General features: G+C 39.1%; 2 protein-coding genes across 2 annotated transcripts; both read left to right on the top strand.

Annotated features, from left to right (window-relative positions):
• The first annotated feature begins 4,310 nt into the window (after window positions 1-4,310).
• Window positions 4,311-8,924, top strand: LOC133157126 (LRRN4 C-terminal-like protein). Its single transcript, XM_061283408.1, has 5 exons — window positions 4,311-4,470; window positions 5,641-6,417; window positions 8,167-8,295; window positions 8,430-8,592; window positions 8,748-8,924. The coding sequence occupies exons 2-5, from the start codon at window positions 5,643-5,645 to the stop codon at window positions 8,800-8,802; spliced, it is 1,122 nt and encodes a 373-aa protein (XP_061139392.1). The 5' UTR covers window positions 4,311-4,470; window positions 5,641-5,642; the 3' UTR covers window positions 8,803-8,924.
• A 1,360-nt stretch (window positions 8,925-10,284) lies between these two features.
• On the top strand, window positions 10,285-14,884 carry zgc:195212 (DUF4554 domain-containing protein). Its single transcript, XM_061278770.1, has 11 exons — window positions 10,285-10,389; window positions 10,458-10,541; window positions 10,622-10,677; window positions 10,978-11,049; window positions 11,420-11,615; window positions 11,756-11,849; window positions 13,735-13,890; window positions 13,977-14,098; window positions 14,214-14,324; window positions 14,398-14,496; window positions 14,578-14,884. The coding sequence occupies exons 4-11, from the start codon at window positions 11,009-11,011 to the stop codon at window positions 14,611-14,613; spliced, it is 855 nt and encodes a 284-aa protein (XP_061134754.1). The 5' UTR covers window positions 10,285-10,389; window positions 10,458-10,541; window positions 10,622-10,677; window positions 10,978-11,008; the 3' UTR covers window positions 14,614-14,884.
• Window positions 14,885-15,303: the final 419 nt, after the last annotated feature.

Genomic DNA, 15,303 nt, shown 5'->3' with positions numbered 1-15,303 from the left:
TTGTATCATTTAGATCGATATCTGCTTCTACATTGACAGTGGGGTGATCACGGGCTCGACAAGGGAAGCGATGGTAGTTCGTCTCCTGTCGGATTCCTCCTACGTGTTATTCTGTTCGCTAAAAACTCATGCTCGGTGGAGCAAACATTTGTTAACATGCGTACCTAAACGTGAGATAGTTTCTCAGTTCGGAGCATCACAAATCTGTCCCAGCTTTCTCACAGCATTTGTTGTTGTGATCTCGAAGTCAGCAATTTTCTGATCACGTTAACACAACGACTAATTCATTGAATTACGCAGCTAAGGTTGCCATTAAAAGCACCATATAATCATTGGGGATCGATGTATGGGTCGTGATCATTTGTTCTTTGAAGAAGAAGTAAGTCAACAGAGCAATTTGGAAACAAATGCCCCACTTATCAACTGTTGGGTATGACAATAGATGATACACAAAAATAATGGAAAATTGCGCACGTACGAGTCAGGCGAATATGTGACTACAACCCCAGTTAGAATATTTGTCTAAATGTTTTTCAATGAGGTGATCATCAAAAAGTCCTGTAAATTTTGTATCGTATACAATAACAGTAATGATAAAAATGTACTGTCTTGTGTTCGCATTAAAGGCATTTAGTGAGGAATTTACATTTTGGGGTAAATTTTGAGAGCTGTTTTTCCCGGTACTCTTTCTTTCTGTTATATAAGCGTTTCTTATGATAAAATGCGCAGTAATCAGAATCTACCACGAAGTGGTGCTGCAACTCTGTAAGATTTGCTCAACCCCATGATGAAAAAAAAAAAAACTTTACTGGTAACATGCAGAAACCCAGATAAATTGAATTTAGCCTAGGACTAAAATAGCAAAACAATGCACATCGTATTTTTATTTCAAGGTGTACAGTATTTTCCACATAAAACATTAGCAGACGCAAATATTCGTAAGAATGAACACGGTTTTGACTTTTTGTTTTCACAGCGTATATGTTGACAAATTCCCTATTAAACATAAATTATAGCCCCTTTCCTTTACACATGGTTTATCTGGCATTATCACCCCAGTGACTTTTCTACTTATGGACAATAAAAGAAAATGCCAGGGTTAGTTGTTGGGCCTTTGAGAGTGCCCTGAACAGTTTCGATGCACTGTGAAATAAAAGAAATGTGTATTTCCCCCCCTAACAGATTTGTTTCCTCATCATTTCTATTTGACAGGTCAAATTGTTGTTGTTTTTTCCCAAAGATTTGTTGTTGGTCGTATTTTTTTCAAGGGGTGTGTTCACTATCTGTACTGGCTGTAGATTCTGTGCTTCTGGAGGCATGATCATAATGTAACACTCTCGAGGGTGTTCAGTCATTTGCTGACTCCAAAGGGATAGCGTGTGATTCACATGACATTCATACATTTGGACCGTTTTGCTTTGCTTTGCAGCATTATTATTTGCCATGCCTTGTTGCAAAATCAAAACCGTCATGACTTATGACTATGACTGATGTTCAAGAGGAAATAAAAGAAAACCAGCAGCGGGTGCCCATTCGACAAATTAGAAGAAATCTCAAATTCAGCCAGGAACTTTTGGGCTTAACTGTGCTTCATTAAAATGATTGAGATGAGACACTGCGTTCAGCTGATCCTGACCGTTACTAAATCATGAGTAGCATTAATTTAACACATCTTGTTGTAAATGGTTTCATAAATGGTTTCATCCTACAGTGTAGTTTCCAAACCTCTTTCATATTTTCCTTGATTCATCATCCCTCAAATATGATGACTTGATGAGTCATTAGATGGGGACCCAATATCATCATGTTTACATGTTACTATCCAATCACAGAGCTTTCGGTTAAAATGGGGATTGTAAAATCCTAAGAGAGGTGTGGGTAGAAGCGGAATCAGTATGTCTAACAAAATTCGTACATCATGAGGCCCCCACATTTCTCAGACAACTCCTGAGAGGAACACAGTCAATGGGAATTTATTAGTTTAAACTTGCTCAGTGGGAGTGGTCAATATCTTGAATGTTGACGCATTGAGAAATAATTAAGGATAGTTTTCCATGGCTATGTGACGAAAGTGTAACATCAGCTACAATCGCACAATGGTTAAGATGGCACAGTCTGTGCAACATGCTGCAACATGATGCAGTGGTGGGAGTGGAATTTTGCACTGGCAAGCTGAATTTTATTTGTAGTAGCATGACTCACTCTGGGTTCATTTATTCCTCCGGGGCCTTATAGCACCAAAACTTGTACAAAACATCAACGGGCTGGGTTGTCCACTGACAGGATAATCAACTCATATACATGATAAACACTCACTGGTTAGACATTGAGAATTTCGCTTAAGATCAAATGAAATTTGATCTGTACAGGGAACATCACATGGGCAAATCGTTGAAGACTAAACAACCATATCGGCTTTGGAATCTACATTGTCTCTATTGCACAACCTGACCAAAGAGGTTTTGTCAAGTCAGGTATGCACACTTAAGCGTTAAAGATCTGCTTCAAACATTATCTTAGAGAATAATCAGTTTGTTTTGCAATGTTTGAATGGTAAATAGAGATTTAGCCTGATATGCTCTCTGTAATTTTTTTAGAAATGAAACAGCTATTGGACAAACCACAGCCATGGTCCTCATCTCGTCACTGCGCAACTTTTACGAGCTCTCTCATTCAAGTTTTGTGAATTCGTCATCATGTTTGACGTGTCTTTACGGCATTTAGCACTTCCTCCAAGAGTATTCATAGATTACTAATTGACGACAGTGCATTTCCTAATGGAAAAAAGACACTGACTGACATTTTGCTACTTACGGGAAATTATCCAATTCCAAAAATATCAATTTCCAGCAAGAGTTGTGCCATCAACTATAGATTAAAACTGATGTGTGTATGTATATATACATATATGGTCATATGTATATATAATTTTCAAAATAATAAATACTTCAGACTGTCCAGACGACTGATATGAGTCAAAGTGTGATAAGTCACACCAACGTGTACCATCCAGTTATATGTTTGCGAAACTTATCAGCGCCCGCATATCTGGACAGGATGGCGCAAGAGGCCCAGAGTAGAAATAAAGCCAACACTACCTGGAGATGTACAAAAAACATGTGTATTAAAGAGACTCTTCTACATTTTCATAAAAAGGTTTGGCTGTCAATTATAGAATGATGAAGCTTAAGTGCTTTACAACTAATAAAGAACAATTCACTTCCACGCAAATGCACTCCCACACCTTCAGTGACTCAAATGTGACACTTTGGAATCATAAGCAATATGAAATACAAAACTACAGAGTCATACCAAATGTATTGTGTAGTTTTGTTGATCCATTTTGTATCTTTCACCTCAACTAAAATGCTTTCCATCTGTTCATAGTCATTCGTTGTGGTTTGACACAAATTCTCTCTTATCTGGTACATCTGGCCAATATATCCACACATACACACAACTGTGTGGACGTCTAAACACCACATTTTTGGGTGTCATGTGTAATGTGCAGCATGAATGTACAAGTCCGTGTACTGTCGTCTAATTTGGCCGAACTCTTCAAAGGGTTGTTTAAACTTTTCAATAATTTATTGCTACTTCATTTGCCACTATCAAATAGTCTTCACTTCATATGAACATGATTAGATTAAGACCGGAAAGTTCACATTCTCACGATCTCATTTAGACGTTTGTTTTTACATATCGGTGAGCGGTAAAAAAAAGAAATCCTCTATTTGAAGGAAAACAATGATGAGAGTGAAGGAATTTCCTCAAGAAAGGGAATAGTTTTTTGGTTTTCACTCTTTTTCAAGAATAAGGAGAAAGAACCTGCAATCTTTGCCAGCTTTACCCCACAAAGAGCTTAGTCATTGTTCCACTAAACTCACAATGGGGACTTCAAGCGCTGGATGGAGACTATCAGAAATAAACATGCATGCATTCCTTACCCCCTACTCTCAAAAGCACACCATGATGCTGACTTTAATGCCCTATTCACCAGAACACCTGCATAGTTTGCCGGAAGTTTTTAACATAGCTTTTAGCTTAAATAATGAACGACAGCTGCAAAAGCACAGCACACACAGCAAGTAATGGCCTCATTCATGCAGCAAACCAATTGGTATGCTGAGCGTTGAGCGAGCTGATGGTAACATCACAAGCACCGCTCCTGAAAACACATGTTCATATTAATTCCACTGAAGACAAATAAAAGTTTTAGCGCAGCTTGAAACACTATTGAGAAAGGCAGCATGGTTTAAAAGGGGGGGTAAAAAAAAAAGAGCAGAGGCAGCATGTGACAGAGAGATGGGGGGAGGGAGAGGCACTAAAGGGAGAAAAAGCGGGGATGTTGAGGAGGAGGTAAAAGAGGAGGAGGGAAGTTTTTAGAAACTCACAGTGAGAACACAAAACAGTAAGCACACACGAGGAATAGCTAAGAAGACACTTGAAATATTCACCATCACCATACAGGTACAGTACAGCAATTTACTTTTCTGTGTCCAAACTGCCAAGTCATGTAATGGTTGATCCTTTGTGATTGAGTTATCCGCATCGGTATTCAAAGAAGGCAATCATCTGGAACAGTTTTTGTTGCACTTGGATTACCGTTAAGTTCCCACGGAAACCTCTGAGCTTCTCAACGCATTCATTTGGTGAGACTCCAGTTGTTAGGCCCTTATTTTCTTTTGTGGAGCTCAGGAATATTTTTCCTTGTGTACATTACTAAAAAAATTCCACATTTTTCCAATTTTGGTAAAACATCAATTTACAAACTCAGGGGTGTTTGTTTTATCAACAGTAATTTCAAAAGAAAAACATGATGATTTTGTTTTTATGGTTCCTACTGTGTTTGCGGCATAATGCTCCATGCTGATTATTTTCTTTCTCTTTGAAGCATTATGAACATCATTTTCAAAATGGACACTTTACATTAGGTACACTTGCGCTTTCAAATGGGATGCACTGTGTAATGTGTCTAGTTATTTAGTATTATATTGTTCCTACTGTGTTTGAGACATTGTTCTTATTTTATGTTTTTGTTTCTCCGCATCATTTTCAAAATACACTTAACTTTAGGGACACTTGCATTGTCTAATGTGACTCCAACGCAAAAAAATAATAACGCTCGTCCTAAATCAATCGAGTCTTATAAGTGTACTTAATGTAGCTGCTAAGTCTATACATTTTGCCAAACAACAGAATTGCCTAATTTATTTATTTTCTTGGGAGCTTTCTTTGGGAGCTTAAGATCAGGGGATGCTTTGAGAATAATTGTCAATTTCTGTCTATGTGAAGCCCTTTGAGACTGCTTGTGATTTAGGGCTATACAAATAAACTTGACTTGACTTGACTCTTACTTTTTCAGAAAAGGAAAAAGCACAACAAATTCAACGTACAAAAAGAGTGCGCATTACCATGACTTGGATTTCTTAAAATCTACACGGACATAAAGAAAAAATACTTAGCAAGCACATTGGTATTTTTTTTATTGCTTGTGACAGTAAGGTAAAAATCACAGAGGCAATTCTAATTTATACTGAGGCTAACGATTTGACAGAATGACAGTTGTTTGAATTGGTCAGTACAGATTATTGTCATTGCAACATTATTTCCCATCATATTTATGATGTCTCTCAACAGACATGACATCACTACGTTGGAACCCAACTGTGCTTCTCCTTTTTCTGAGTGCCTGGCCTCGCCTTCACTCCCACCTCGTTGCTGATGCCGCTTCTACTTCTCCTCCCATCACGCATCCACGTTTCACATTTATCACTGGTCTAGGTGCAGAATACGATGAGGATTATGATGAAGAGGGTGACTCCGTCAGCAAACGTCCTCCAGAAGTATTCGCCACCACAAGGATGAAGTTCCTACAACGGGAGCTCTGCAAGTTTAACCCCTGCTTGGAAAATCAGGTGCCCTGTGCCAAGCTGTTGGCCGAGACTGGTTGCCTCTGCCCTGGCATCAGTGGGGTTGACCAGCCTCCTTACCCACCACGCTTACATGCAATGATGCCAATCCATAAGGGGGCTAACAGGGGCAAGGTTGAGGTCAAATGGTGCGCTCCAACTTCTGTGGTGACTCAATACAGAGTGGTGGTGGAAAGAAAAGACGGAAAAGCTATAGAGTTCGGGGAAGCTTCTCGACAAGGCTTGGTGGGCTCTTTGGAAGTTGGAACCAAGGTGTGTGTGGAGGCGGTTAACAAAGCAGGACACAGCATGCCCACAGAGTTTTCCTGCATGCGATATGACCCTCCCTCTTCATCAGACTATGAAGTGTTGGGAGGTATTATCGGAGGAGGGATTCTTCTCTTGCTTCTCATCTTAGGTGTGGTTGTCTGGAGGTGTTATAAGAACAGAAGCACAAAGAGAGACTCAGCTGATGGACTTGGAAATCCCTCATACAGCACAGAAGGTACATTGTGATCTAGACAGGACAATTATAGTTAAACATATTGGGAAACAGTCCAAGAGAGGATTGTTTACCACATCAGGTAATGTGTAAATATAGATAGTAAATTATCAGCTGTTGTTTTTCTTTTTTAATTCTGTACATTTTAGGGCTAGGACTACCTGTTTATGCTGGCAATTGACTTATGTAGATATCTAGTCAAGTTTAATATTTTCGTGATCATGACTGAAACTTTGGTAATAAAATACTCCTGTGTTGAAAAGAACTGAATATTTTGCGTTTTGTTTTATGAGGCTAAAATGATTTTTCTTTCCTCAGCTTTGGAATTATTTGGTGTGAGATAACATTTAGGTAGATAAATTAATAAGAGAGACAACATTATTTTGATATTAATAACAAGTCAATTTCAATAATGTATCAGACCTCTTAAATTGTGACGGATTCTTAGGATAGTCTGCTGATATAGTATATAGTAAGTAATCAGCTTTTATAAAGTAAAATCATAATTTTATACTGACTGTTTTCACTGCCTTTGTGGTTGTCCCATTTCTATATGTTACAGCTGCAGCTGTTGTAACATGCGCTATAAAATACATTTGTCTTGTATTATAATGTATGGTACTCCAACATTTTAAGATTTTTTTTTAATTTGTTTACGGGAGCACCTTAAATCGTTGATATTATTGGTTGAGGATAAAATAAGTCCCGCCTCCTCTGGGAACACAGGTCAATGATTTGTCACAGAACAGCACGGAAAAGGTACGGTTATGGTCATAAGCGGAAGTGACGTAGGGCATGTCGCGAGCCCTGCAGCGAAATACACTTACTGCATTGAGGAGCGTATCTACAAGAATGGCGGGGACAGGTAAGTGAATCCATAGTTCATACTATTTTCTTAGTCCACCGTGATTTTAGTTTTTTTTTTGTTTTTGTTCGACAGTTTTGGTTTATTTCTTGAAACATCCTTTCATAATTTTACGCTCAATTTAGACACAACCGTGTGTATTGTATTAAGAAAACAACAACAACAACAACAACAACAACAACAACAACAACAACCGAGACCTTAGCTGAGTGAAGTAAAGCCATGCTTATAGAAATACGATTTTTATACATGTGTGACTTGGAGGACAAGCAGTGACTCAGCAAACCTCAAGCAGCAGGAGACTTAACCCGGAAGTTTGAAGGCTCTCCAAGCAGCAGCAACCCAATACAAACACAAAAATGTATTAAACGTAAACATTGGCGTGCCTATGTAACAAAATACACGACAGTGACAGCGGGGTGATTAATTAATTTATCTATCTGCCTGTCTATCTACAAAACAAAACACATTTCTATCTGGCTACAATATTTTAAACTTTTATTCTTCACAGGTACTGTGAATCACAGGGGATCGCTGCCTGTACACTTAGAATGAATGAATACAATGTAAACAGTGATGATCAATCTTTTTTTTAAACTGAGAGCACTGTCTGGCTCCTGATTGGTGCGAAGAGCTTACCAGTTTGATAACATTTTCTGAAATAACAACTTTGCTCAAACCACATTTAACTAATAATAGTCATTTATGTGACTACACCGATCATGTGAATGTTTTTGAAACTTGACTCCATGTTTGTGATCCGGTGTGAAATTCAATTTCTGTACTCAAGTTTGCACTCTGTAATTGTGTCCTATCATTTGGAGTCCGACCTAAAAGAAATCATTCATTATGACTGTAATTGTGTTGTATTTCTTCGTGCTTTACAGCCACTATGGATGTATCATATGATGATCTGAAAGCACTCATGGAAAAAGGACAAAACCTCCTTCTTGTTGATGTCCGTACTCAGCAGGAAGTGGACAAGGGACGCATACCTGGATCGCTTCACATCCCAGGTCAGCCTGCCTCCTTCATTACGTGTACAGTAGTCAAAAACAGGTATGCTGCTTAGGCTCGTTTGGAATGCTGTCATGCATGTTTTTCCAGTTTACGTAAAATATTTGCATTTAATTTCACTCCAATAACCCAGTGGATGAAGTACAAGGTGCCTTTGGGTTGGAACCAGAAGCCTTCAAGGCCAAATACGGAGTCACCAAGCCGCCGTTGAACTCTTCAGAGTTGGTCTTTCACTGTCAGATGGGAAAACGAGGGGCAACAGCCACAACCAAAGCAAACCAACATGGCTACTTGAAGTAAGACAATTATTTTGTGCTCATAAAGTACCTAGTGAAGTTGAGGCCTATTGGCTTTGGTTGTCTACATTTTTTATTTACTCTTGTTGCTTGGCAAATATGCAGGTGCATTTGTTACTCAGAGTCATCACTGCTTTTGTGTTCCTGTGTTTCAGTGCACGTAATTACGCCGGAGGATACAAAGAGTGGTCTGAGAGGGGAGGGAAGTGACTTATTGAAGGAGAACGTGGCCGCAGAATAAATTCACATATTTTTGTGCTTATCTGTTGTATCCTGTTTTATTGTCATTTACACTCCATGTTTTCAATAAAGAGTAGGATTTGCCCACTTGCCATCATTGTCAATCCATGACACTAATAGATATATATTATGCTATATGTAATTATTGTTATTGTCATGTTGCAAAATTACAATACAATTTTATACAGTATATATCTTCTCGTCAAAGGAAGTCTAGTGTTGGTATAAAATATGAAAATAAAGCCATACAGATGTCAGGGCGATATCCTGATTTTTTTTTATTTTATGTATATAATGTAAGGATAATGTAAGAGTCTCAGATTGCGGTTCCTTAAGTCATGGCACCTGTTGCTGTCTCACACGACAAGATGCTGGAAAAAATAAAACAGGTAACTGTGTTTCGCAAACCAAACACACGTAATTCAAAACCAAAGTTTTTATTACCAGTGCTTTTGTGGAGAGCTGCCTTGAATGCTTACGACATTTTGCATTTTCTAACGCTAATTAGCATAGCAACCCGTGGCATACTATACTTGCAGTAATAGAAAAATATTCGTCAACCTTTTAGGCGCTACGGCTCTTCGTACTATTGGGAAAGAAAAGTACCTGTCAGGGGGGCCTTTTGGTCCTTTTCTGGGCCGAACCAGGATCTACACGCTCATACTGCACTGGTAAGTTCTTATTGACTTGTTTTAACCTTTTTAGATACTTTCTCGGCTACAGCTCATATTGCCAAAGAGACAAATAATTATAAAGCGATGTACAAATAAAGGTTAGTAAATTATTTATGTTTCACTAAGAAATTAAAAACCGTGTCCGCTGTTTTGATGTACGTGTTAGTTATTTTAATGCCCTATCATCAAATTACGCTCGTCAAAAAAAAAATTCTACGTTTTTTTTAATTGGAGTTGCTAGTAAACCTTTCTCAAATAATTTTTGCCATAATTAGATCCTGCTCTCTCGGGCAGCTAGTAAATGACGTCATCATTGGATTATCTTTTTAAACACAGAGCGTGATTAAAACTTTTTTATTCTGTTTCATAAATGTTCCTTAAGGTAACCCTTTAACAGAGATTACATAGCTTGCTTTCTAAGTGGATATGTACGACCTTACTTTTAAATGGGATTGGTAGATTCGCCTACTTTAGAGCAAATATGTCCAGCAAGTAAGATTCTAAAGACTAATTAACTTTTAATTTCCTCACTTAGAAAACAATGCATACCATGTAGCCTGCAGTCATTCACGTCTGTTCTTGAGAGAAGAAAGCTAAACAAAGTCTAAATAAAGAATCTGACCCCCCACCCCATGGGGTGCAGTTGCAGCTGCAGGTTCCAAATGGAGAAGAATCCAACCGGAAACACTCCAAAATGGTATGTACACTCACGCACGCATATTATGTCACCTTTGGGACAGTATTTTTTTATTTTATTTTTTTTGCATTAGTCCTCACAGATGTAAAGTTTCCCCGCACCGGACCTATTCCGGAGCCTGACCTAAAGGATCTGCGCGCTTTCACCGATGTGCACGGCTTCTTGAAATTAGTTCTTACCTTCCAGGTAAAAAGAACATCAATTGTTTACAAATAAGTACTTTTTCACTGTTTGGGACTCTATTTGCTGGACAGATAAAGGATTTTTTATGCTTTGGTCCAGAGTGGTCTGCCCGTGTGAAAGCTTTTCTAAATGTATTTAGTCTGGCCAATGCAACGGTAGGTGTGGTTCTGCCTAGACATATTTTGACATTCTTGTATTCAAGTAGTCAAAGAAAATGATGACTCTGTTTTCATAGATCAGCGTGCAGCTGCGATGCAAATTTCCTCAGCAGACAATTCAGCAAGAATTTAGGTTTGTGCCATTTATTGTCTCTGGTATACTCTATAATGTAAATCTGTCAGAAATTCTCGGAAACTCTTTGTGATTGTTTTGTATGATCAGTTGAGTCAAACAATATGTAAAAATGTATTCATTAAGTTCAACTCTATTGTTTTCATCAATATTTGATCTTGCCATCTTCATTGCATTGCTTCGATTTGAAACTTCAGCAAAATGAATGCAAAAGCCAAGTGACAGAAACCAACTAAATGTATTTTGCCTTTAAGCAACTGTTAGGACCAACTTGATAACGTAATGCTGTTATTCTTACAGAGCGAGCTTCACAAGGAGACTTACATCTGCAATGAAACCGTCGCTGATGTTGGATGTCACCTGTCGTTCCTTGTCAGTAACTGACGGTTCAATTCTTGTCAAGACGAATAAGCACAAGTTTTGCCTTTCCGATCATGATAGTCCATTTTTTAGGTTCAGCAATAGATCCATTATTGTGCTTGTCGTCTGCAGGGGTGCGTAGCTCTACGAGGTCATACTAATAATGGTTTTTTTTGCCTCTTTCTTGTATCTTGTAATGATGGTAATAATTTGACAATAATGAAATAATCTTGTAATGACATGACAGAGTTTTTGATGAAGCTGTATTATTGAGACTACTAACTAAGTAAACAATGCAAGAGGCTGAAAATATTATGCTCCCATGATCAAAAGTTATTTCAATGTTTGTTAAAGGTCTCCTTCCATCTCTTTGGCTTTAAAGCGCTGACAAGCCGGTGGTGAAAGGAAGGTGGTGTCCTGGAGGCCACCCTGTCTTGGGCAGCGTGTTGCCTCTCAGCATCCCACCTGAGATCATGGACAGCGGCCTGTACGGCAAACTCAACATGCACCTCGTGACCCTGCTTTCACCTTGTGTGCTGCACTACCCCAACCTCAAAACCCTTCTTACACACATGGAAGTATCCTTTCCTGTGGAGTGAATGGGTGACTGTGCCTCTTTACTTGAGCCTGGGGTTCGGTGCCTTGCTCAGGGTACCTCGACTGCAGTCACCAAGCCGACTAACAACACAACTCGCATAGTTCCTTAACTTGTGTTTAGGTGTTGGCTTACACCCCGACTAATGTTCCCATGACATTGCCCTTCGCCTTCTTCCGAAACCTCCCAGTTTATCTGGACTGCCGAGAATTGTCAGGTTAAAAGCAATTTTTACAAGGAACAGCATACGCAGATGATGCGTTCATTTCCGGAACACGGCTGCATCTTAAAGCTCAGTGGCCTAGTGGTAGAGTGTCCGCCCTGAGGCTGGAAGGTTGTGGGTTCAAACCCCGGCCGGGTCATACCAAAGACTATAAAAATGGGACCCATTGCCTCCCTGCTTGGCACTCAGCATTAAGGGTTGGAATTGGGGGGTTAGATCACCAACTGATTCCCGAGCGCGGCACCGCTGCTGCTCACTGCTCCCCTCTCCCCCAGGGGATGGATTAAAATCACACGGGGATGGGTTAAATGCAGAGGACAAATTTCACCACACCCAGGTGTGTGTGTGACGATCATTGGAACTTTAATCTTAATCTTAATCTTTAAAGTGATGTTTTGAAACATGAGTGAATTTTTGAACATAATGTCAGAGCTAAACGGTGTTTGTATTTGCCAAAGCGTGGGTGCGATCACTAAACTGGCTCGGGTTGACTTGTTAAAGCCTTAATAGAATACATGGGAATCATTTAAATCCAAATATGTACCGGTAATTAAAATTTAACAGAATAATAGTTTCCACATTGGAAAGAATATACGTGCACTTCTCTCTATGTGACAACAGTGGAAGGTAGTTTATTATAAATTCTGCTTCTGTCTCATGGGAGTTAGTCATCTGCAAAAAGATTAGGTTAATTCACTCTGCTTAGTATTTAGCAGGAGCAAAGTCGCAAGAAAACATGGGCGACTCTCTTTGGATTGGCTTGTTTTTCCCCTTTGCTGAACAAAAGATCTGTTCCAAATTATTTTAACAAGCTCAGGGTGCCTGTTTTGGTGCATAAAATTACTTCCAGGTTTGAGAAAGACTCCAGCTTGTGTTTAACTTTATCCTCGCTTTCTCTGAGTTATCCTGCATACTTGCCTCTGACTGAGGTATATCAGCTAAAAATTGGGTCACATGAAATTATATGAATGATTATTTCTCGAAATGCTACGTACATTTGTGAAGTTGCATGGTTTTAGCATGTGTTCACATCTGGTTACGCTCACACAATGCGGTTAGAAAAAAAAGAGTTGTTTGTTTTGCTTTTGCCTCAAGCTTAAATCAAACTGCTCAAATGCCACAAGCTTGCGCTTGAGCTTTTATGACTACGTTTTAGTTATTTGATATAATGGATATAAGATATTTGACTATACATTTTGCCTAGTTTGTAAAATTACCTGTCATGTCAGCTAGTCACATGACTTTGGACTATTAACGGTCAGGTCCAATACTCATTCTTAACTACGCTGAATGATATACATGGCACAGTTGCATGCATTTGCAATACACTTTATTAAGCATTTTTCTAATGTTGATGATTGATCATTGTGGTATTAAGAGGTGGATTATGCCATGCAAGTCTCTACCAAAGGCTCAGGTACCAATTCTACCACCCTACCTCCACTGAAAAGTTACGTATATCTTGTCAAATGTATTCATTTCAATGGCAATCTGTCTTGCAATTTGAAAAATTAGTTTTCTGCAGCCTTCATCGGTTATTTAAAAGAAATCCAATTTTTTTGTGATGCATCCTATTGTGTAATTTTAATACAAATTGTGTCAATTTGAAATTGAACAGAATTGTCAGTAAATTTTACAACCGTGCCACTTTTAGTTGGAGTAGTTTTCATTCAATATTCATAAATTTCAGTGACACTGATAGTAACATGATATCTTGGCCTGATTCGAATGCACTTGTGGTTCATCTTTTTCTTGTAAATAAACACTGCAGGAGAGATACTTTAACGCACTCCACAAAATAAACCTAATGCTCTAGCAGCAAATGTTCTGTGGACTTAAAATGTGTGAACTAAGCCTCTGCTTCGGTCTTCCTCTACAGATTCTTCTGACAGCAGCATTGTGTACACTTTGGGGCACGAAACATGCCAGGAGCCTGAGAAAAGGTTGCATCTGCTCCCCGTCAAACAGAAACTCTTGATGTTCCTCTTCCTGCAGCACACTGACCCGTTTGCTTCGCAGCTCTCAGATGTCATTGGTGAGAGATTGATGGAGAAAACCCAGGATTTTTAGTCACTCGTCTGCTGGGGAGAACTTGAGTTTGAGGATAAGTTGTCATTTTAGTCACTGATGCTTTGATTGAGCGCCACTTGGAGGACATTCTGAACAACAACAGGCAGGCGGTCACAGGAGTGCTGCACACGGAGTTAAGTAAAACACTGAAGGCTCAAGATTGCAGAAAGAAGGCAAGTAAAGGCTTCGGCACGCACGCAAGCACACACACACACACACACACACACACACACACACACACACACCTGTCCGAGTGTGAGTAGTAAAGGTGTTATGGTGTGTGGAAAGGAGCAAGAGAAACTGCTTGCAGCAGCTGAGGTCATTCTCAGCGCATCTGTCTGTATTGTGAGCTGGAGCACCAACCTGACCTTCAGAAAAGCCTGCCTGAGTTGCATGCAGGTGACATTTCATTGCCCCGCAGCCATTTCGATTTTCCCGAGGGCTACAGTCCATTCACTTACTGTATGTGTAGGTGATCAATACTCATGAACTTGCGGGCTCTCTCCACGAAGCCTTACTGAGAGTGATATCATGGAGATGTGTCCCCAGCAAAGGGTGCTACTCTGTTCAGGTACCTGGGATGCTTGTTCAGTTTGTATCGACTTTCATGTGATGAACTATTTGCTAATTTTCATGTCTGTTTACTTGACAGGTTGAAGAATGTCTCGAAAGTGTCCATGAAATTTGAGCAGAAATTTAATCCTGTTTTTTTTTAAAAACGTTTGCTCATGGTTGAATTCTGTAGAAGCAATGGTTAAAATAACAGTTTATGCACAGTCACACTATTGCTTTTTGCAAATATACTTGAAAAAGCCATGTAACTATAGTAGACAGTATACTATTGACAACCAATAGTGAATAGTCCACATTCATTTAAAGGTTAGCGTAACCCGAAACCATTCATGTGTATGCATAAAAGATCAACTTGACACAAATAAACTCTTGACTGGCTCATGAACTTGAAGGCTATCATCTTTCACCGGTAAGCTTATCTTATGAGTGCAGAGCTGTGTAATTGCTTTCAACAACTTCAAACAAAACCAAACTGCCATGGTTGGCAATCACTAATTTCCAACCAAGATACGTACATACGAATAATGTACCGTGAAGCTCATCAAGAGTGCTGTGGGTAGATAATCAACTTCATCGGATATTTGTACAATATATGTGATGTATTAATTGAAAATATGTCTGTGTATAGTGATGGGAAGAACAACTATTTAATAATTGTGGATACATTTATTGTACCTTTTGCTATCTAATAATTATTATTAGATAGCAAAAGGTACGATAAATGTATCCACTTGTTACTAGAAGTCAGGCCTTCCAGCAAGTAATAATTGTCATCACCAAATGATGCCCGAGCGCGGCACCGCTG

The sequence above is a fragment of the Syngnathus typhle genome, linkage group LG1 (assembly GCF_033458585.1).
Source record: "Syngnathus typhle isolate RoL2023-S1 ecotype Sweden linkage group LG1, RoL_Styp_1.0, whole genome shotgun sequence".
In the NCBI taxonomy this organism is placed as follows: domain Eukaryota; kingdom Metazoa; phylum Chordata; class Actinopteri; order Syngnathiformes; family Syngnathidae; genus Syngnathus; species Syngnathus typhle.
The sequence above is the reverse complement of the archived record's forward strand: the minus strand, read 5'-3'. Positions and strand labels throughout refer to the sequence as shown.